Here is a 25,348-nt window from a genome sequence, read left to right on the forward strand (position 1 = left end):
CTTCATTCAATTTCAAGGCGGCGAAGTATCTTTAATAATTTATGGGTAGGGGTAAATTGGTCAGATTGTTTATAAACAACGGGTAAGTGGTGTTACCGATGACGGGCGGCGTGCAGGGCGTGCCGGCGCGCGCGTCGTCGGCGCGGTCGCGGCGCAGGTCGGCCAGGCAGCGCGCCGCCAGCGCGCGGAACACGGCCGCCACGTTCACGTCCTCCTTCACCGACGCGCGCATCAGCCGGCAGCCCAGCGCGCGCGCCACCAGCTCCGCTTCGTCGCTGATCATATACGACTTTATGTTACCTTCTGGACTTGCAGATTTGTAGGGGTGGTGGTATTCATGCATCGAAGTATTGTAAACGTGTGGCATATATACAGCTTCTAAACTAGAATTATCAGAGTACGGCTGCACGGCATGATCACCTAGCCGGGCAAAAGATATCGTTTTGCCAAAATGCTAACACGGATTAAAGATCCATTAATTTAAGTCTTTAAATACTTAATAGAAAAGCATCATTTTGACTGTAATTATTAAAAAAAGTACATTTCATCTTTTTTTCCTGTTACATACAATTTCTACCGATTTTCAAAAGGAATTATTGTTATTTTGACACCTATGAAAGTATAAAACTATTTATTGATATTTTATCAATTTTCATGCTTATCATAAGATACACCTAATACTTACGGTCCAACGACGCATTGGTCCATCAAGTCAATTTTGTTTTGAACTATGATTGTTGGGATCTCCCCACATTCATTCTCCACCTAAAAATAAGAATTAAAATTATCGTTTACTTCAGTTTCTTAATTAATTCACCTATATAGGTACATACATTCTATATACATCTATCAAAGTGATTTATATAGAAGAGTTATACAATCATGACAGATTGCTAGGCACATGATGTAGGTAAGATAGGTAATAATATAAACACTTATAAGGTACGAGTTATGTGGTCAGTTAAATTGCAATATTAAATAAATTATATTTCTTTTCTTCATAATCATCAACCCATTACTGTCCCACTGCTGGGCACGGATCTCCGAATGAGAAGGATTAGGCCATAGTCCACCGTGCTGGCCAAATGCGCATTGGAAGACTTCACATACCTTTGAGATTGTTTTTTTTTACATTCAGGTTTCCTCACGATGTTTTCCTTCACCGTTAAAACAAGTGATAATTAATTTCTAATACGCATATAACTTTGAAAAATCGGAGGTGCCTGCCTGGTATTTAATCCTCGGACCCCTCGATCGAAAGGCCGAGTTTCCTAACCACTAGGCTATCACTGCGCTATAGTAATCTTACTTCTTCTCAATTTATATTGTCTTAATGATCCTTGACCCAAGATGTCAAAGACTGTCTCGTAGAAACCTATTTTAGTATCAACTTCGTCTTTTATGTAATAATGTAGAAATAAATAAATGAGATTAAAAAGTAGATAAGTAGTGTATAAGGTATAATAAGTTATTATAGTTTTCTCTTCGTTTTCGAAACAAAAGGAAAACGTCGTTCGTTTTCTTAATTTTTCATTATTCATATATTAATTGTGTATTTCAATTAACTTAACCAAGATTTGTAGCTATTAATTTAATTTTATTGCTCATAACTTACAAGAACATTCAGAGTGGTAAAATTGTATTGGAGGACATATAAAAATATACGGAAAATTTATGTTTTTATACTGAATCTAAACTTATATTTGGATAAACAATGATTCGTCGACTTTATAAGATGGCGATGTCATTTAAAGTAGATACCTGCTCGTGAAAACCAAATCGCATATTTTAATAAAATGTATGGTAACATACTTATGTTTTTGAACATACATAGGTAAAAATCGTTTACCACTAATTATTCCAGAAAACAATAAGACAGTAATTTTTATTGTATATTTATTGAGATTAAAAAATAAAAGCACCAATTTACAGTACATCGTCACTTCTTTTAAAATAAAATCATTGAATATTTTCTAAATACATGCCGTTTCCAAAAGACTATGCAAGTCGCCATAGTCGCAATGGGCAAAGGTAGTCGACATTTATCGACTTCGCAGTTGACAATCTGGCCTTCCATCACGACCAGACATAATATCTATTCCATTAACCACCGCTTGCACTTGTGAGACCGTCGGCAACTGCTTGGCGAGCAGCATTCCTCGCCCACCCATCGAACAGTTTATACCCAACAAATAGTCATCATTTACATCTATGAAAAGGTACTTCGAAAAACGATTGCAGGACCGGATTTGGTTCTTCACTTCTTCTTGTCCGTAATAGAATACATTTGTAAATTTTCCAGCGTGGTTCGTGTATGTAGAGTGCCAAATTGCTTCGTCTGATGGTATATTGAAGTGGCAAGTTTTGTTTGTAGAACTGACATCGGCTGAACTGACTTTCTTGAAGTTTACAACGGCGCAACTGTCCCGCTGCCTTTGTATCGGTGGCCAGAAGTACACAGCATGCCACGCGCCGTTTAATTTTTCTAAATCAAAGTTTTCACCAGTTTTGTAGTAGTCGATGCACCGGCTCCCGGCATTTGCGTATACTTTACAATTAACACTTGTTGATAAAATTGTGAATATCGCCGCTAACACGTACAGTTGGTGTGACATCTTGAGAAATTATGGCAGCCAAATCGCAGAGATGCACGCACTAAATCCAAATATAGGCTCAGAGAATACAAACATCCGGTAAAGCCGACATGTGAACGTACGCAACTACTACTGGGTTGTTTATTTTGTAGTGGTATAGTTTGAGTGTATGCATCGGCGGGTCGTGACCCCGGTTATCTCTCAATCCTGCTTTATTATCGGGCCCTCGTTTTCGCTACGATAATACTATTAGCGAATTTGTTATTTCTTAAAAACGTTGTTCAAGAAATAAGGAACGAGTAGGTACTCTTATTTTTATTTCCTTAACCTAAGTTGACCTAACCCAGAATGTATGTTAAGTTTCAACTTACGTTGTATGTACAGTCATCATCATCATTTATCATCGGTTTAAATAAGAAGTGTTATAAGATTTTGTATTGTGTGTATTACTATGATGACTTCTTTTATTTTTCATTTCTACTTATGATTTTTATTTAGGGTAGTACCTCACATTTTTGTACTCATTTACTTGAATACTATGTAATTCAATTGCAATTGTATGCTCAAGTAATTTATTTATTGATGATTTTCCCTTCGATCGTCGTATTTGGGTGGCATATTGGTTAAGTAACTATCTATGGTACCTACTCTATAAAGTTTTAGGTTGAATCTGCTTGATCGCTTAAATGAGTGAGTAGGTAGGTACATATTCACGTGGTCATAAACGTTATTTATTTATGAAACAGACGATAAATATCGACCCAAGCTTATCTTTGACCTATCTTAATGCACCGCTGAAAGGTTTATTAGGATTAGTCAACGTATTAAGATTACAGAGTGTACCTACACAAAGGAAAAAATCGAAAACTGCTTTATTAGGCTTAATAGGACGACTTCAGTAGGTGGCATTAATTTCCGCTTGAAAATAATAAATTACGAAACTGTAAATTCCAACACTGACAGATCATCCTGAAAGTCGCCATCCTTTTTTATCTTAGTTATTGTAACTTGCCTCGAGATGGCGCTATCGAACACCAATAAAATATTCCGTTCCACAGATCGCAATGAAAATAATAATAACCATATAAATTAAAAACGAGACGAAAATTGATATCATAAGCACGGAGAATAATTTCGCGCTATTAGATTACTTTAACTTACACCTCAGAGTAGATAATTCATTATTAGGTGCTTTGAGGTTTACAAATATACCTAATTTAGACTAGAGGACTCTCGGCTCTTGCTAGTAACATTTATTGATCTCCTTACTACGTAGTTTAAGCCTACGTAGACTACGTACCTTGAGCTTCCAGGAGTGCAACGCGAGGAAGGAGTCCCGGTCGGTGGTGGAGAAGGTGAGCACGCAGGCGTGCGCGCCGCGGTAGTACGCCTTGGTGATCGCATCGAACTCCTCCTGCCCCGCCGTGTCCCACAGCATCAGCCGGACTTCTTCTCCGTCGATTCTGGAAAAAAATATAATGTTTTCATCAAACTGTAATATTATGTGGTATTTCAACTATCATAGGGGCAGCCATAGACTTAGAAGTTAAATGGGAGATGAAACGTTATATACGATAGATTTTAAATTAAACGTCCCAACTAAATTTTCGGATGTAACGTCACAATATATAAAAGACCTTCAAAGGCGCCTTCGAAAGTGACTTGTCACTTGTCAAACCTTAAGAAAATAAGTCGATAGTGATTATTAAGGCGGTAATCAGGGATGGAGGTTTGCGTATTTAAACTCCCACGGGAATTATTAGATTTACGTGCAATGGCAAAAAACTCCCTCCCGAAACAAAACTTTGGCTACGGCCGTGTACCTTCAACGTAACAATAGGATAATAACAGTCCTATTATATATTTCATTATAATATGATTAATTGATTAGGTACTTACTCAATCTGTCGTTCAAGGAAGTCGACACCGATGGTTTTCTTGTAGTCGCGCGTGAAGGTGCCGCGGCAGTAGCGCTGGATCATGCTGGACTTGCCGACCCCGCCGTCGCCCACGATCACCACCTTGAGCGCCGTCTCCAGCTCCTCCTCGCGCATCCTCGCACCATCCCCCGGACACCGCACATTAGTCTATGCTGCTTGCTCTCTGGAATAGTCGAAATGAGTCTATGAGTATGGTGGGTCATATAGCCAAAGGTTTAGAGAATTATACATTGGTTGGATGTAGTGGCAATCACATACAAAAAGGACAGAAGACTATTTATTGCGTCACAAATATTTCAAGTGAATAGTCACAACTTACAACACTAAAATGACCTAATTAGGTACCTTAAGATATACATCCCTAATCTAAAGTAGACCTTACGCCAACGTTTAGAGAAACGAGGGACGTTTAGGGAAGTGTAGGTACTCTTTAGAAGCGGACTTTTTGTTTTGAGAAGTGGATCTAATGGAAAGTGTTGCACGCGGGTCTAAAGGCTTTTAACAATAACTGATATCGGTACCGATTTTTGCATATTTTATGCCCGTCCATATTTATAAAATATTTCGTATAGTTTTTAGCTTAGACACGTTAATTTGTTATTTAAAACATAACGTTAAAAATGTTACCGTGTGAATAAATAAATCACCGTAAAAAACATAAAACTTAAGTAATCATTTCTTAACTATCATTTACGATTAATATTTACGAGGCAATCTGTAATAATATTGATTATCAGGTACATTCATTACTATACGAGTATACCTAAGCTAAATATGAAATGTCGAATATTTCCTAGGTCTTTAATTAACTTGTTGCCTCGATGACCCCTCTTTATGTGTCTAGAAAAAAAGTCAAAAGCAATAAAATAACGATTTCTATTTACTGGCGCGCTCAACGGAAAAGTTTCACTTTAGATATTTTAGCTTTAGACAACTTTATTAGCATAGAGCTTGACGTCGATCGCATAGATTTCTGTAGGTGGGTACAATGTTTCGAATAGAGATGCGCCGAATAGTGGTTTCACCGAATAACCGAATACCGAATAACATTCGGTTTAACTTTTACCGAACCGAATATTCGGCCGAATTATTCGGTTTACCATTTCTTTATTGTCAATTTGCCAGTGTGTGTGTGTTCATTCACACTTTAAAATGTTGATTTGAGTTTTAAAATTGATAACTGATTTTAGGTTTAAAATAAATGTTGACTATACTAATTATAGATCAAGTAATAAATGTGTTGACTTGAGGTTTCAAAATAAATGTGGATTTGAAGTTTAATTACTTTATTTTTTAGTTTAATTTAACATATTTTTCATAGGATTTGAGTTTGACTTATAATATAACGTAAATCTTATATAAGAAGTTTTGTGTTTTAGTCCTGTACCATGTCGTGTATACAAGAAAATAGAAATACTAGAACCGAATATATTCGGCACTAAAACCGAATAATTCGGCCGAATACGAATAGTAAAAGAGATGCCGAATACGCCGAATACCGATTACCAAACGAATATTCGGCGCATCCCTAGTTTCGAAGTATGTATTGCAAAGTTAAAGAAATTCTCTGAACCCGTTAAACTCCTGAAGTATCCGTGATGATATTTTTAAATTTGGGTAGGATATTTACTGACGCGGTTTTTAGACTTAAATTATTGAAATGGGAACTTATCAAATTAACTAATTTAACTAATCTTACTAACGAACTAATCCACAGCGGGAAGGGCAGCTAAACCAGAGATAACCACTATAATATTAAGTCTTATTGTCATTATAAATGAATATAGCGTAATATCCTGAGCGCAATGTCTTTAATGGAGAGCGCATAAATAGTATAACGGAAGTCGGTTATTAAAAATTTTGTTATTTATTTCCCTTTCCAATAGATTGAGGGGACAATAGAAATAAGTACCACGTAGCACCAATAAATATTCTGTGGTAGGTACGCAATACCCAACAATTCATGATCCCGTTTCATTTTACCCGAGGCTGCTCACATTTTGAGAATTACCTAAAGTCAGCTACACACTATTCATCATGTAGAGCGTTGACCAGTGACAAGGAAACTATCGTGTACAGAATTCCTATTATGCAACATAGATATTCGAGAATAATCTGAGTTTGAGAATATTTTTCCGAATGACGAATACCTTAATGATGCATTAGATATCTATGTAGAGTACAGACGAATAGGCGCGAATACAAGCTGGCAAATAATCCGGTGTATTCGGCAGTCGCTACGAATAATCGTCTGTTCTCGGCGCGATGTGCACGATGGGCGCGATTCCGAATGTACGTTAAGTTATTCGGCGGATTGTTTGCGAGTAGAAGATTAATAAATTTCTAATAAAATGTATTTATTTATTAATTTCTTTTTTTAAACAATAAAATATAGTCTTTTCACTTTTCAAAATAAAAAAGTTCGACGGAAAAAAAAATGAAAAAATCATGTCAAACTATAATTTGCAAAATAGAAAAAGAGTAAAAATCCTGAAACCGATACACAGTAGACTTACAGAAATGTGTACGGAGCAAAAGTGAAAGTAAGTGTTCCAAAAGGCCGATTACTACCATGCACCTTGGGTAGTGTAGAGGCGACTTTAGTTAGGGAGCAGTTGTTTGCGAACATAGCACAAACCAGTTTAGAGAAGCACCTGTCGCATTGAGATCGCTTGCCCTGATTTAGATTCGAATCTGTTACGTGTTCCGAATACTCGGCGAATTTACCTATAGGTAAATTATAATAAATTTCTAAGTTTACTTCGTTTACTAAAAATGTGTATTAGGAAATTAGAAAAAGCTTCAAGCTGGTATTCTTTATCTTACAGTAAAGTTATATAAGGCAGAATCTCAATAGAAATTGTTAATGAAAGGCCATAGACAATTAAATAATATAGACGTTTATTCCATGACTGTGTTTTTCCTGCGTTTACTTTTTTACTACCTATTTTATCGGATTAATTATAATAACATAAGTCATGTACAACTGAGAATCAACAAGCAACAGTTCATAAATCAATCCAGTAACACATGTTATTCACGACTTGACCTATTCCGATTTAGATTTCTAGATGTCTAGATTAAATTCAGTTACGTACTTAAGTGGACACTCGGTGCATTTAATGAGATCTAAACATGATTGACCTAGACAAAATGGTGCCCACAAATATAAAATTTCATTTAGCGTGGTTTGCGTCGAATATTCAGTAACTTGTCGACTATGTACAAAGTAGACGACATTACTTATTAATACTTATGTATATACATTTATTAATATTAATTCTAATATGTATATTAACATATCGAAATACTTCATCTGGTTGCATGACTATGCGGAATTCTGCGCGCGGAGAAACGCGTCGAAAGTAAAATTATAATGATAAATCAAAATGAGTCTCATCCGCGCTGTCCGGCCGACGTTATTTACTAGTTAATGCTTGTTATAGGCCACTAGTATCCGCCCGCGGCTTTGTTGACCGCAACTCTCTTTAAGGTGTTACAAAATTTTAAAGGAATCCTCCGTGGCTCAACTCTGATAGCAATACGTCATACTTATTTCTGCCTAATAACATCTGTGTTAAGGTCGAAATATCTGTTAAGAAGGAGTAGGTACATACACAGGAACTTTCTTAGCCTTTAGGAATATTTACGTTGTTGTGACAAAGATATCCAAAATATTTTAAATAAAATATTCCGTATCGATGTTATCTTAATAATGCACTAATGTCTAATGTCTTTCAGTGACAATCTCCTCAATCGGTTTTGTTATTAAAATATATTGTTCGTACAGACAGCTTTAAGTGAAAAATACAGTATATAGGTACTTATAGTTTGTGGTCGCGTAATGAGTACTTATGCTAAGTAAGCTTAGGAAATGTGAGTTGTTTAAATACCATAGACAAACATTTCGATTTTATTTATTTGTATAGATAAGCTAGCAATAAACTATGACTGCGTCCGCCATGCAGTCAGATTAATTATCTTTGAGGCATCTAATTGCGAAGCAGGGATTATTAATTAACTAGCTATTGCTTCCGGCTTTGCTCGGCATGCCAAGTTTCAAGTTACTGGCCGAGAGAAAAAGAAAAAGTTTGTTTTAATAAATCTCATTTAATCTATAATTATTTGCATACTGATTCCACTTTGTAGATTTAGCGGAAATTGTACTATTAATCGTACATCATAATTTATTTTTTTATATAAAATACCTAATCAATCAAATCTGGTGCTGCTATTAATTCATACTTTCTTGTACTTAATGGCAAAGTGAAGTTTCCTATCAAGTTTAAATGGGATATGAATTACAAATGATAATTTTGGATATAAATTGAAAGTGGCAGTGATAGCAAAGTGAAATTAATTTCTATCTCCAACGTAAGAGGTATGGGATCATACATCATTATTTCGGAGTTAAAATATTTGTATCTACTATCTATCCTTTTAATTAATAGAGTTACATAATTATGCGAGAAAATATTAATAGTTCATAATATTGTTCTGAAATATTCAAATAACTTTTTCTTGGCTAGCGGTAATTTCTATAGCCTTAACTCTAGTTTAGTAAGTATGTAATAGAATAGCAACAGAAATATAAAATAGCTAATTGATGGAAGCCTTGAAGAAGCGAGGATTTTAGAACTCTTCATGGTATGACTATTTGTTGGATCGGGTGAAGTAATTGGTATTTTCAATCTTTCGCCCTAGAAGACAGACATTCAAAGAGTTCGCTTCATAATTATTAGAGATGCGCCGAATAGTGGATTCACCGAATACCGAATAATATTCGGTTTAACCTTTACCGAACCGAATATTCGGCCGAATTATTCGGTTAACCATTTCTTTATTGCCAGTTTGCCAATTATGTGTGTTCATTAACACTTTAAAATGTTGATTTGAGTTTTAAAATAAATACTGATTTAAGGTTTAAAATAAATGTTCACTATACTAACTATAGATTAAGTAATAAATGTGTTGACTTGAGGTATCAAAATAAATGTTGATTTGAAGTTTAATCGCTTTATTTTATTAGCTTCATTCAACACATTCTTCATAGGATTTGAGTTTGACTTGTAATATAACATAAATCTTACTTAAGAAGTGTTTTAGTCCTGTACCATGTCGTGTACACAAGAAAATAGAAATACTCGAACCGAATATATTCGGCACCAAAACCGAATAATTCGGTCGAATAAAAATAGCAAAAAAGATGCCGAATACGCCGAATACCGAATACCAAACGAATATTCGACGCATCTCTAATAATTATCATCATGCAACAAATTTCATATAGATGCACATAAAGGTACCTAATTACGTATTTAAAGGTAATACAGGTAGTTTTTCTGAGTGGTTTCATCTCGAAAATCTGTCTCAGCATGATAAGTAGGCCGTCGTTCAGTCGTTCTCGTTACACACGCGGACGTGATCGTTTTATCCATACGTGCAAACATCTCCAGCGTCGCGTGTCACCAATGCTGTTGCGTCAACGGAAAATGCTTTATCCACGCTCTGATCTTTATTATTAAGCAAATACCATCGACGATCTTCGATAAGCCGACAAAAATTACTCGCACACACATGCTGCGTTGGAAAGTTGCATAAATATTATAAACCTAATCAATCATTCATCGATTTCTTGGTTAAGAGAAGCTAAGAAAGTAGCGGCATTGTTCGGTCTTCATAAGCTGGCATGGCAGGTGTTAGGTAGTCTACTAATTGGTATAGAGGTAATATTCATTTCGTAGATCACTTATTGGTTCGTATTAGGCAATTAAATTTAAGTACTTGAAACGAAAATATTTTGAGCAATGCATAGAACGTAAAAATAGAATGCAGGTAATTGCGCAGTAAAAATTAAACTATTCTAGTGTGTTAAGAAATTAGTTTCATCACTTTATACGGTTTATGCCACTCGCAACTTTGTTATTCGCTTTTATTAACATAGGCCATTTATAAATCCAATCTCGGATAGAATTTGTATCTTGTCTACGGTTGACAATAGATGTTCATGAACAGCAGTTGCCACTTACCGTCAGTACCCTTAGTATGAGTTTTTACGTTTACATTACGTTAAATTCTACAGTATAAGCACAGTATACTATATTTGTACCGTGGTATAAGTTTCAAAAACGGAACTATAACGCTATCAAAATTAAATTTAAAATGTAAAAGTAAACAAATCTTAATGAAATTCGTAAAATGAAATGTCGTTACAATGAACTATTCAGTTTTTTAAAACTCATAATGCGAAATAGTTCCGATACGGTCCACGGGGGCGCTGTATGAGCGAATACGTAAACGTTGAAAGTTTTTGCGCAAACGTAGAAACTCTAACTAAGGGTACAGACTACATATAGATTGCATACTAGTGAGCTACTTCTAAAATATGCGTTGGAGACTAAGATTTCTAGGTAAAAACTTGAATCATAAACACGGTCACTTTTAAAAATGATTTTGGCTTTATCTCTACCTGTTTTTGGATTTATGCAAAAGTATATCATGTAACGCTGTGAAAATGTAAACATATTAGATGAATATATATGTGCATATTTAAATAATCCTGACAGGTATTATACAGTTTATAGCCATTTTAAATTCGTATGCGTCGCAATATGGTCGCGATGCATGTTTTGCAATCGAATGTAGTCAATTCTGAAAAAGGAAAGTACGAATTGCATTGGAATTGACATTAAATTTGTTAGATTAAAATTTATCATGTGTATCAAATTATGCGAAAGAGAAAAGATTTTTATTGATATCTAATGATTCATGTAATTAATTTCAATTTCCCCAATTTCTAGTAGTTATTATAATATTATACATAGGTATTATTATAATCGCAAATCAGATAATTCATGATGGGACGAGAAGAGTTATTTTTCTCATTTTTATTACAGTTTGTCATCATCATCTCATCTTCAGCCCACGTTAGTCCACTGCTGGACATAGGCCTCTCCCAAGGTACGCCACTGAGCCCGGTCTTCGGCTCTTCTCATCCAACTAGCTCCCGCCGCCCGGCGCAAATCGTCGCGCCACCTTGCAGGAGGGCGTCCCACACTACGTTTGCCTAGACGCGGTCTCCACTCCAAGAGCCGTCTACTCCAGCGGTTGTCGGCTCTTCGACAGATGTGGCCAGCCCATTGCCACTTCAACTTGCTAGCCTTCAGAGCTATGTCGGTGACTTTGGTCCTCATGCGAATTTCATCGTTACGGATCTTGTCTCTCAAAGATACACCGAGCATAGCTCTCTCCATAGCGCGTTGAGCGACTTTTAACTTATGGACTAGCCCTACTGTAAGTGTCCACGTCTCGGCTCCGTAGGTCATCACCGGTAGGACGCACTGGTCAAAGACCTTGGTCTTCAGGCTTTGCGGTATAGGCGACGAGAAGATGTGACGAAGCTTCCCGAATGCTGCCCAGCCCAACTGGATCCTCCTATCGGCTTCCCTCTCAAAGTTGTTTTTACCTAATTGCATGATCTGCCCGAGGTAAACATATTCCTGAACAACTTCGAGAGTCATGCCCTCAACGGTAACAGGGCTAGGAACAACATGCTCATTGAACATAACTTTCGTTTTGTCCAAGTTCATTCCCAGACCCACCCGTCGGGAGGCACCATTTAGGCTGTTCAGCATTTCCTGCAGCTCCTGCAGCGACTCTGCCATAATGACAATATCATCGGCAAACCGCAAGTGCGAGATGTATTCTCCGTCTAAGCGTATGCCCCGTCCATGCCAGTCCAATACCTTGAAGACATCCTCCAATGCAGCAGTGAACAGTTTCGGGGACAGTATATCCCCCTGTCTCACGCCTCTGCTTAATTGGATGGGTCTTGTTTGGACGTTCTGGATTTGGACGGACATAGTGGCGGCATTGTAGAGACATCTCAGCACTTCGATGTATCGCCAGTCGACCTGACATCGCTGCAGGGACTCCATAACAGCCCAGGTTTCGATCGAGTCAAATGCTTTCTCATAGTCCACAAACGCCAAACACAGGGGCTGATTATATTCTGCAGTCTTCTGTATAATCTGCCTCACTGTGTGGATGTGGTCTATGGTAGCAAAGTCTCTACGAAACCCGGCCTGTTCTGGTGGCTGGAATTCGTCAAGTCTTCGTGCGAGTCGATTCGTAATAACCCTCGAGAACAACTTGTAGACGTGGCTCAGGAGCGAGATGGGACGATAGTTCTTTAGCATTGTTTTGTCCCCCTTTTTATGGAACAAAACTACGATGCTCCGGTTCCACGCCGTCGGAGTTCTCCCTGTTTGTAGGACGGAGTTAAATATCCTAACTAACTGTTCAAGGACTGGCTTCCCTCCAGCCTTCAACAGCTCGGAAGTGATGCCGTCCTCACCAGGGGCTTTTCCGTTTTTAAGTTGCCCGAGGGCTAGTACGATCTCCCCAAGACTGACTTCAGGAAGCTCGTCGGTGTAGTGGCGTGTCAAGGTGGCTCTAGGATCCGTGGCTTGAGGTTCTGGTCGTGGAGTGCGTGAGGCATATAACCGGCCATAGAAATTTTCGACTTCAGCGAGTAACTCGGGCTTAGAAGCGACGGTTCTACCATCCTGGGTCTTCAGCCTCGTCAAACTACTCCTTCCAAGGTGATGTGCGAATACTTTAGACCCCCGGTGACGCTCAATTGCCTCTTGTATGACTTCAACATTTGAGCGCCGAAGATCTTTACGTATCGATTTTCGCACATCCCTTGTAAGGCGTTGAAGTTCTGACGGTGTGGGATTAATTTGCTCTCGTCTTTTCTTCATAAGCTCCAGAGTCTCGTCTGAGAATTTGGACCTCTTGCCCTTATGTCTCGTTCGACAGAACCTGTTGCCCTCAGCCCTAATTGTATTCACCACTCTTTCGAAATCCTCGTCTATGTCCACAGTGGGTTCCAGGGCATCGAATCGGTTTTTCAGCTCCAACTGAAATTTGTCGGAGCACATTTTACAGTTTGTACCGTAGAGAAAAAAATTAACTCTATGGTTTGTACGGATATAATAAATATTGTTTATTTACAATCATTTCGTAATAATATTTTCAAGTATTTATTATTTTAATCCTAATTAAATGAAACTCCTGTGCCTTTATTACTTTGTAGCTTCTTTATAAATAAAATACCTTACTTGCATCTAACGTTAAACTAACTTCAACTTTCTTTTACGCATTCCTAGACATAATTTATACTTAATACAGGTAACTATATGGCCGGCAGGTGTAGGCTGGTTGATTATAGTCAAGTACTTCATATCAACTTACCGTGTTTCGCAAGATTAGTGGGCGGTAAGCCTTAGAATATAGAAAATACGTGTGTAAGACGCTTAAAAATTAACGTGCTTGAAGCTGTGAAGATAAGTAGCTAATTAATCACGTAACGATTAAACGTCGTAGAGTTAAATTATTATTGCCTTCATGCTCCATTTTAGAACGATAGTAATGGTGGTAACAGGTGGTTGCGTTTATTTACTAACGTACATAATCTAAAAGTTACTAAACAGATCATAAACAGATAAGTATAATTCATGATCCTTGTGTATTTTAGCGAAGTGGTTTTAATAGGATAAAGAGGTGCTACGTATATGTACATTTTGTACATATATTATTAAATTAAAAGAAGTTAATATTTATGATGAAAACGAAATTATGTTTTGATTTAAGAAATAAAGATGTGTAATTTTACAACTTGTTTCCTTTCGAAACGTTATCAAAATATATTAGATTTTATTCGCTGAAACAGTGTCATAATCGCCTTCTGTATATTTCTTAATTCAAAGGTACATAAGTGCTTGAGCACTTGAGGTCTCACGGAAGCAACTGTACGGAGATGTAACGGAATAATTTTGGGTGTACGCCAAGGTTGCCAGGTGTCCGGCATTGAAATCCTTTATTCAGGATTCATATGCATTACATATGCAGTCTCATTGCACCTGTCACACTGTTTCCTGGAATCTACCTACCGCATACATTTTAATTCAGTTTACACATTAGTTATGCAGTTCCAACTACTCTACTTGTCACAGAGATTAAATATATTGGCATTTTTATATCCCTCTACTAGACACAAGACTCTAAAACTGGATTGGACTCTAGATCGCGATTCTATTGCGGATTGGTAGAGCCTAGAAAGCTCTTTAATGAAGAAATAAATAAGAACTAATACTAATCAATAAATAAACAAAATTAATAAATGAAAACCAATCTGTATAGTTGATAATAAGCTTATGATTGTAACGTTAGTATGTAGAGTCCGTAGATATTATTTGGTTAAGTTCTTGTTCAATTGATTTCATTTAAAATAACAATTTATATGTACTTAGATATAATTATACATAAATTACTGACTTTTAGCGTCCTACCTACGTGCCATGTCATTAAGTAAACAAGTATTAGACTTACTTTACCGTTACTTTTAAGCAAATGTTATTTCTGCGTTTTCTGTGCAAATTACATTCAAATTACACCTACTCGTAAAATGATATTCGATTTCGATATGATTACATTAAACCTTGCATATTTAGGTCGTAGGCGACGGTCCGAAGCTTCGGTCCATACATTGTATACTTGTAACTAGAGATTGTATATTGATACTTGTTAATATCGGGTTAACTAGTTTTTTATATATGTAATTTAAGTAGATACTCTTAACTGAACTTGTATTTTATTATCATTGGTGTTTTATGTTTGTATTTTTGAATAAAATTTTAAATTTAAGTAGAATAATTAAAAAAAATGATAATAAATTATAATCCGTGAACCTAAAAAAAAATTGCGGAAATAATAGGCAACACGTTTGTTTCAAAAAAAAGAAGAGCGTTCAGTGTTCATCAGTAATTAAATTTAATGGATAATCCTGTCAAACATTATTAACATCATATTTTTAGGACATAAAACAATCGTATAATAAGTCCAAGAAACTTATACAAGCCGTCCACAAATAGAATCTCTCTATATACAAATAGTTTCCAACAATGCATTTGACAATCTTGTTTGTTAAAATTTAATTTCCTTGACAATATTATACAGACAATACGACTGTAACACACAGTTGTAGTTTAACAATTTTATTGCTGAACAAGTAATGAGAATAGATATGTAAGTCAGAGCGCGCACGCACAAAGTCTATGACACGTGGAATTCAGTGAGGCGTGGCTGATTTGAGAGTATAATTATAATACGAGATGATGTTGAGTAGTGTCACCACCCAGGATGGTGTTTTTACAGGAAAGGACCAAACGGTTGGGGGTGAAGACGATTTCTTCTGTGTAGTATAACTACGAAATGGACATGCAGTTGCTCTGATTGATGTTTTTTTTTTGTTACTGCCTAAAACAAACTCAACTACGCTACGAATCGGTGTAGGAAGGTTTGGTTTAAAAAAAAACGAACAACAAGGTCGACAATATTTTAAAAGTTAATTATTTAGAATAATTCTCTCCGTAGAAAAAGTTTTAGAGACGTAAACTAAAATTTTATTAACGCGAAATTCAAATCATACCAAGGCCACTTATGACCCTACTGCTACTACTGCTCTCGATCGCGTCCGACATTACTCAACTTTGTAGATGAATTGTCATCTATAAAAGCATGACTGCGCGTGCATCGACGTCCTGCAAATATACAGTAGCCTGGTGACCCTGCAGCAGCGTAATGTTACATCTGCGTAGTGCTCTGTATCCGCGAGCAATTTGATCGATGCAGCCGAGTGCGAACTAGTTCGAGTCACTCGCTCATTGTGGCCGACTGAAATTCGAATCAAATTACCGGTACTGTTAGCTGTTCAATAGCCAGGATTCTATTACTGATCCAGCTATCTTTTATCTGACGGTAATGAAAAGGAAGTCTAGCACTGATTAAACAGCTCGAAATGAAATGAGTTGGGGTTGATTTTTATTATTTGTGTATCTTGAGGCGTTATGATAGTATTGTGTTTCTTTAATTCAGAAAATAAAAAGATACTTACTCGTCATATAAGATAAGAACTCATTTACCGATCGGATAGAATTATGTGTAGCGCTAGACTTATCATTACGTATTTAACGTTTATTTTACCTTTTTAACGACGGATCAAGCAAGAATTTTAGTTCAATTCAAATGCAAAGCAGCTTTTAGATATGAAATCGGTTATTTCGTTAAATACCATTAAATTATACAACGCATTATGTTAATTTCGCACACAGCAGTCAACAACTGAAACAACTTTTCCTTCCCTATTAGAATTCAAAGAAGTTACTCAATATTTATATGTGTAAAGTCGCAGTTTTCAATTACCTTTTCTTTCAAGAACAATCAGCAATTCGATTATAAACGGCATAACAACGTTCTTCGGACAATACGAGTACACGGCCTCGAAAACTTCCGCGAAGTAATATTCTTTTGTCTTAAGTCAAATAGTCAAAGCTGAGTTATGAAGTTGATGATTTGACTTCATTTTTTTTGCTTTAATTACATAAACTTGACTAATATTTGATTAATGGCGAAGGTATGTAAGTAGTAGGTAGGTAGGTAGTAGAAATACTCATGACATGGTATGTTTGTGTCACCGATAGTAAGTGAATACTGTCGCCCATGGACATCTGTAATAAACCCCTGTTAAGATTAAATTGCTCCTCGAGGTTGTTCTTCCTACCTGTAACAGATTGCTACGGCTAAGTTGGAAAGCCTCGGATAAATATATTCCTTACCACACCCTTCAAACTTTGATGATTAATAAGCCTATTAGCACGGTACAAATATAGATCCTTATACTGTGCTGTTAGTGATCGAAGTCTTCAAACCAGAACGCAGCAGCGCTAACACTGCTGTTAGAGATAAATATTTATACTCAAATACTTAAAATATGTATACCTACTCTCATTACTCGTTTTTAATAAATTTATCGTAAATGCTCCTGATTTTACCTGACGTTGACGTCAAATCACGAAAGTGTAGGTAAGGACGTAATTACGAGCACATTAAAGCGATGGTCATTCAACTTGCTAACGGAATGCCAGCTCCGATCTACACCGCAGACATTGTTCCTCGGACATTTGATCGCACACATCACTGTCGTTAAGGTGCTGTCGTTGCGAAACAAAAATCATATTTCGCCATTGATATAGCGAAAAAAATCGAATTCCATATTGATACCTTAATTCGCAAATCAGCCAACTCCACAATTTGTCAAAATGTTTTTTTTTAATTTATTTTGATAGTAAAGGGCGTTGAACGAAATCAAAATAAATAAAAAAAAAATTGACAAAAAGTGGAGTTAGCTGATTTGCGAATTAAGGTATCGATATATTTTGCACTATAGGCATATGTAATGGGGAGGTTTACGGATTGGACTCTTCACCCCTTAACATACCAAAGAAAGAAAAAATATTTAAGCAGGAGAACCTTTTTCCATCAACTTTCATAGACTATTTATATGGACTATTTATTCTGGACTTAGTGAAAACAAATAAGGATGACACTGATATTGCCAAATAAAGTTCACTCAACTTATAAAGCTGCGCAGGCTCTACAGTATCAAGAACACGGAGGTGTTAAACCTGAAATCGACTTCAAGTAGGACACCTAATCCATTTGAATTGGTTTTAGATGTCTGTAAGCGACTTCATTGTAGCTTAGATATACTATAGTATATTATTATATTATATCACCAAACCGTGAGATAGGCTCCTTACAGTACTTCAATGACTGCCTACTACAAGTAACTTAAACGTTCACTACTCTAAAAACATTTTTTTCTAAAGGTACTGAAACTCTTTAAATCTCATCTTTTCGTTTAATTACCTACTAATTTTAATTACCTACTAATCGAAATAATATTTTGAGTTTATTAAATTCGCACAGTGCAACATAACCATCTTACCCCTTTCTTCATCAATTTTCTAGAAATTTTCTAGAAAACATTCTAGCAGTTTATGCACGGTAGTGATAAATCTTTTCGTTTTGCGCACTGTCAGCATCTTAAATCTCATTACCACGCGCAGTTGCTGTGCTCTTGGAGTTCTTCGTACGATTCAGAAGTAAAGCAACACTTTCGAATGCTAACTGCATTAATGTTCAGTTCTAATAAAAACTTGTGGCCACATTTTGATAGACAACCCAGTATAGAGATTTACGTCTACTTGAGAACATTTTTTGTATGGATGTCGTTTCATGCAAGTAACATGATTGAATTATATTGTCAAAATGGTAAAAAAATCTCAGTGATCTCTATAATATTTTGACTTAGAAAAAGATATCACGCATTTACTTCGTTTAAATTACACGGGGTACATAAATAAGTAGATCATTACTAGTGTTGTGCCTATGATAGTATCTCTGTATGTATTCGGTGTAAATCCTCTACCTTTCCATGAGAGCTATGTCTTAAAACAACGTTTTGTTATTATGAGTTAACATGAACTATTTGTAATTTTTCTTCCGTACCTATTTCCTAGTCTCGTGTTATATTATATAAAAATTAAATCACTCTTACATCAAGCGAGGGAAACTATAATAACTATAATAAGCTATCGATAAATCGATAGTTTCCGCAACACTATTAATATGTAAAGATACGAGTTACGCACGTCCCGGCGGCGTCCCGCGGCGGCTTATGAATGACGCGCGTGATCCCGCGTCCTTGCGCGTGGGTTACTGGATTTACTGGCTCTAGACCCCTTGCCTCGTATCTCATTTATATACAGTTCATTCCAAAAGATTTATTTTTAGAATATATTTTTACATAGAAAATAAAGTACAGTTTTTCGCTGGAATAATTATTATTATAATAAAAACAGCGTACAAGGATAACAAATAGTCTACGTTACCCCAATGTGGTGGGATGATTTTAAAAGTTTTTATTTCATATTTTTATTAATTAAAGTTAGAAAACGTTACCTTATCTAGGTAGTAAATGTCCCGTTTTATGCATACAGGTGATGCATGCATATTTTGCTTAGTAAAATCAATAGTTTATAATGAACATCGTCAAAACGATACTATAATAATAATTATAGTGTTGTTTTTCACTTGTTTTCTTAATACTACGTAAGAATTTTAAATAAATTATCTCTTACCTCCCATGTTCTATGCAATTAAAGGAACATCAACATTCTTCCTGTAATTTCCGACATACCTAATGTTATGTCCTATTTACAACTCAATCAAGAAATCTTGTTCAGAAAAACGTGTAGAGAAATAAATGACTTGTATGTTGAACATTCTATGAGCTTTACATTTCATGTTAACTGTTAGGATCCCATCAGACGTGCAACTTTTAGCATCGGCGATCGACGATTTACCTACTTTTTGGAAGTCAGATGCAATGAACAAACGGTTTACACGTTTGAGTGAAGGGTGAGACTACTTTTAGGCGCTCGATTCAGCAACTGAAACCAAGAAGCGCAAAGCAGGACTAATGTCGATAAGAAGTCGGTAAAACGCACGTTTTCGATACCACGATGGAACGCAGCAAGTCACCGAAACGTGATGCAGCATCAGTGCAATCGCCGAAACGCGAATCGCCGCCGCAAAAAGCAGCTAGTCTGTTAGGGCCGTTAGCATACACAAGTACCGCTAAGTACGGCCATCATTCATTAGACGCAGATGCAATCTTGAGCAGCGATTCATTATGAGAGCTTCTTACTGTGAGTCCACTATAAGCTTTAATCTACGTGTATTAAGCTATGTACGCCTTATTACGGTACATAATATAAGTTCAATGAAATTGCTTATTATTTCCATGGATTCATTTCGTCATTTCGAGTTACCTTTTGTTGAATCATCTTAATTTTAAAGGGATAAGAGGATTAAATTTTCAGATCTACTGACACTAATTAAGTTGTTATCTGAAAGTAGAATTTAGAATTTAGGCTCTTCGGCACAATTATGGCACTAAATTCGACTCTGACGCATAATATTTTATATAACTTTAACGAGAAATAAAATATCAACAGAATTTGTCTTGGCAAAACATATTTCCATATTTTAGAGCAGGTACATAACGCTCAATGATTTACAATTTTTTTTTGGGTCTCTATCAAACGTTATGTTATTTCTACAAATTAGCATGTCTGCATATTTTTAGGTATTTTACCTGCCTAACAAGTTTGGCCGTCCACATGAATGTAGTCTTGGACAATATGGACAGAAGACAAGAATAAAATTATAATTATACGGCTTCAATGTATATTTAATATTAACATTTATGTTATCGTCATCCCACAGTCCCATTGCTGGCACTTCTTCTTCAGAGTGAGAGGGGTTCAGCCTCCACCGCGCTGGCCAGTTGGTAGTCTTACACTCCTTGAGAACATTTGTAAAAACTTGGGATGCGTAGGTTTCCTCATATACATATTTTCACCATTACAGCAATCGATAATTAATTTCAAATACACACACTACTAGTAATATTTTACAAAATCAGTGACAATATATACCAGTATTTTCTTCTGACTGTATGTTTGAATATCTAGGCATGCCTTTTATTTGCTCTACAGTTAGAGGCGTGTATAATAAGCAAACACTTAAGTATAAACGAACAAGCTTTCCTCTCCGCATTCTTCAGTGTACATACTTACATTGATAGGATCTTTAGTGCTCCTATGTAGTGTAGGTACCTATATAACGACATTACTTCTAATTAAGTAAAATATCTCTATTGAAATATTTTTCTGTATTATCTTTATCTCGAAACCAAGCAAATAAAAGTTAAGAATGTTTACTAGACTGGACTGACTTTAAAATATATTTCTTTTAGCAATTTACTAAGGAATAGTTCAGGGTAAATATTATGGGTTTATTTTTATTTTTTATAATATAGGAGTAGCAGTCGAGCATGCAGTCCACCTGATGGTAAGTGGCTACTGCCGCCCATGGACATCTGTAATCAACCCTAGATAGGATTAGATGTTCCTACCTGAGGTCGGCCACAGATGCGCCGCTACCCCTGAGGACTAAGCTGGAACGCCTCAGAAAAGTCTGTCTCCCTTACCACACCCTTCAAAACGGAACATAGCAGCGCCTAACACTGCTGTTATTAGGTAGAAATAGGTGTGGTGGTGGTGCCGCCGGAGTCGAACCATAAAGGGTTCTACCACCTTTCTTGTATTATGCACATTAGTGAATGATGTTGAAAAAGTAATATTTTTGAAGGAACTGAAAGGAAAATGAATTATGATTATTATTTCTTTGCTCAAGAAGTTGGAAAAAAAAGGTCTAATTTTTTGTTGGCCAAGCGTGGTCCCATCGAAATCGAACCACCGATTCTACCGTTCCTAGATAATAGACGCCTACTACAACGGGTATTTACAATAAAAAACAACGCATCCGCAGTCCCTTTGGTACGACAGGTGTTTCGTACATCTGCTGTTGTTCTGAGCTCTGCATACGTGTTTATGTGCAGTAGTTACGTTGACCTGGCCAGTTTGAAGTTGGCTTTGTTAAGTAATCTATAGATATTTCGTTGTTAACAAATGATATTATAGAGAACAATCATACTGCATCATACTATCATACTGCGATTTTGTATGTGATGAATCTGAAAAATAAGTCTAATACATGTCTAATACTACTACTTAGTATTTTTAACAGATTTATAACTAAGAACATTATGATTTACGACCAAATGATTATAATAAATCAAAAAAATGCCTCAGCTTTTTGATCTTATTATTTTCGACGTTTATGTATCGTAAATATTTCTATTTGTTTAAATTATTATTATTTAATTATTTATTATTTAATTATTTCTCCGTCCACAAAGATGTAATCAATAGTTATTTAATCTATGATATTTTACTTAGTCACTTTAAGTACTTAGTGACTAAGGAATTGTAATACATAACAAAGGAGAACGGAATAAATTATAGTGGGACCCATTGTTGTTCCACTTTTACTTCACAAATCTTACTGGCCGATAAAATAGATCGAGCTTCCGCGGCGTTCTCGTGCGTCCAAGCTGTTTCCGCGGTTTTTATGTAATTCGCGCCATAAAAATATTGCGTAGAATATCTTACTGTCTACTCTATGTTACATGAGTGGATTAAGCTACGTCATACGTACGATTCTTGACGTAATTATCACCAAATAACAAGAGTAGGTACTGTGCTAACGCTTTTATACTATGTATTCAAGTATATTCATTTACAAAGAGGCTTTAAGCTTACTTTAGCGTGATAGCCTAGTGATTTGAAACTTAGTTGCTCAATCGGGGGTTCGAAGTTCGGATACCAGGCACGGACCTCAGATTTTTCAAAATTATGTGTGTATTACAAATGATCATTTGCTTCAACCGTAAGGAAAATTTCTCGAGAAAACCTACAATCTTAGAATTTCGAAAATTAAGTTATCAAGGATATAAGGTTTTTCAAGGATATTGGTAGACTTCATGTGAAGTCCGCACTTGGTTAACGAGTTGGACTAAGTTAGACCTTACTTAATCTTCTGACTCTGAGTAGAGACTCATGCCCGGCAGTGATAGCTATACTTACTTAATAACTAAATGCATGCATATGCATATGCATTCCTGCACACAAAGCTTCGAAAATATTAGTAAAAAATTGAAATAACTACCTAAGTAAATACAAATTTTGTAAAGAAGAGAATTGTAGCTAAACGTTTACATGACACACATTGAACATTTCTTAAAACGTGCTAAATTCATATGCAAATATTTATGCAGTTCAAGTGAAACTTGTCACCGTGTTGTTAGTTTCCTCTCGATCGGTTAAATTTTGAGGTCATTTTGACCACATTCAATATTTTTACTTTTGATGATCAAAAGTGCAATTGAATATGCACATTAATAATGAATATTAATGAACATAAGTTTTATAAAGTATAAATTCGCAAATATTTTTAAAATATGTAAAATAACTTTCAATAAAAATGTAACGATGGCACTAAGGGGTGAAAAGGCCAATATCTCTCACCAATTAATTAAAATGGAAGTAGAAACGTTAGCGTTCACTAAAATGTATAAGTAATTTATCTAACTTAACATAAGTCACGTTAGAATCCCGAACGAAATTTATTCGCAAATAAAGGATTCAATGAACTCATGTCAGTAGTTTTATCTACATTTTATAGCAGGAAAAAATGCAGGTTTTGGAGGAGTGATGTGAGATACACGCCGCGACGCGTGAACCGTGTCCGTGACGCCTGTGGATAATGACCGATGTACCTCAAAAGTATTTTAGGGTTCCGTACTTCAAAAGGAAAAAAGAAACCTTATAGACTTGTCTATCTGTTTGTCAAGAGCATTTTCTCAGGAATGCGTTGGGGTATCAACAAGAAATACTGCGTCGACGTTTGCTTTTAGCTAGGGTTCGATTTAATACTTTAGAAAATATATATGTAATAGTTTACAAGGAAATAAAGAAATCTTACTTATTTTATTACATATGAAATTTGGCAAAAAGCAGTCTTGGAAAAATTCGAAGACCCTGACGAAACGGAAAATCTGAACAAAAAAGCGAATTTAAAATTACAAACATATTACTTGCGGTTGTTTCTGTTTTTAACTATTAATATTTGGTGATCGCACTGAACCCTCAGTACGCTGGTCAAACTCGCTCTTTATAAGTATTTTAAATACGTGTTTAATTGTCTCACAAAGTATGATCGACTTAACTCATGGGGCTTTAGAGTCATATTATTGTGAAATATAATTTACAGTAAGTATATGCAACATTTAACGGGTACTCACGATTGTGGAATTTAAAATTTCTCATCGCGAATACCCGTTATATATTAAAATGTTTACACATTCAAGCTGATTTGATGCCCACATCTGACAAAAGTAAGTATATTTAGGATTGTTAAGTGGTCATTGTTATCTAGGTAAGTACATATATAGAACCTGCGAATAGAATACCAATAATAATATGCAGTATTGCACATGTAATGCGCCCCTGAGGATTAATTTGGAGGACTACATTGTTCGCACAAAATCCGTAGACTTTTTCCGAAACTTACGCTTTGCTCTTCGGACGGACTTCCCGAAGATATGTATATTGTATATTTGTATATTACGTATCTAGAAGCATGGTAGTGCGTCCACCAAATTCAGGGAACACGTAATAATAAGGACGCACGCTATTAAACTTTGATTTTCGCATAATTTGGTAAATTTGAATGTATGTATTTTTGTTCTGTTTACTGTAAAAAGAGTTTAGAAATTCATCATTTAGAAGTTTTATTCGTCAGGTTCGGTTATAAGTCCGTAAACGGAGCAATATTACACAAGACATCTTATGATGCTCTTCAGTCCAAAGTAGTTATGCAAATTTTATGTTCTTTAAATTGAATACATATTAGGCTATAATAATAATAAAGATGGTGTAAAATATTAGTCTATATTTTATGATCCTCAAATATTATACACTTTTACAACCGGATGAAGTCGCATTAATAGCAAGAAGAAACTTATACTCAATATTGTATCACTTTTATTCAGTAACTTTCTAAAGTATTTAAATAAATAACCATTTATTGATTTCTAATAGTCAAAATAAATTAGCAAATATAATGAAAATAATGTATGAATAATAAGATAACATATTTTCCATGACTTATTGGTAAGCAAGTGTTTTCACTATCTGATTTATGAATTCTCATAGCCATCATCAACCACAGATATCAAACATTGACTAAATAAGTTTTAATCTGTATCTTCAATTATTCAATTATTGAATGCAAAGTTTAAGATTTATGTGTTTAGAAAGATACTACGGGAAGCCTATTTTTGTGACGCTTTTATAAAATAGCCTACACGATTTATATTCTCTCTACTCTGTAGCGAGTTCTAATAAATTCTCCTTTTTTAATTCCACATGACCTAAA

At 35.7% G+C, this 25,348-nt stretch overlaps 2 protein-coding genes across 2 annotated transcripts in view; both read right to left on the reverse strand.

Annotated features, from left to right (window-relative positions):
• Window positions 1-25,348, reverse strand: part of LOC140752437 (ras-related protein Rab-23) — a 31,841-nt gene that overhangs the window by 2,037 nt on the left and 4,456 nt on the right. The window contains exons 2-5 of the mRNA XM_073086731.1: window positions 4,494-4,697; window positions 3,895-4,057; window positions 686-765; window positions 97-275 (exon numbers count right to left, since the gene is read on the reverse strand). Coding sequence (XP_072942832.1) covers window positions 97-275; window positions 686-765; window positions 3,895-4,057; window positions 4,494-4,648 — 577 coding nt within the window. The 5' untranslated portion in view covers window positions 4,649-4,697. The remainder of the gene's footprint in view (window positions 1-96; window positions 276-685; window positions 766-3,894; window positions 4,058-4,493; window positions 4,698-25,348) is intronic.
• On the reverse strand, window positions 772-2,978 carry LOC140752440 (uncharacterized). Its single transcript, XM_073086733.1, has one exon. It carries the CDS (start codon window positions 2,613-2,615, stop codon window positions 2,043-2,045), a length of 573 nt encoding a protein of 190 aa, XP_072942834.1. The 5' UTR covers window positions 2,616-2,978; the 3' UTR covers window positions 772-2,042.

Source organism: Epargyreus clarus, unplaced genomic scaffold, assembly GCF_041222505.1.
Source record: "Epargyreus clarus isolate Ecla_fem2 unplaced genomic scaffold, WU_Ecla_fem_2.2 ptg000024l, whole genome shotgun sequence".
NCBI lineage: Eukaryota > Metazoa > Arthropoda > Insecta > Lepidoptera > Hesperiidae > Epargyreus > Epargyreus clarus.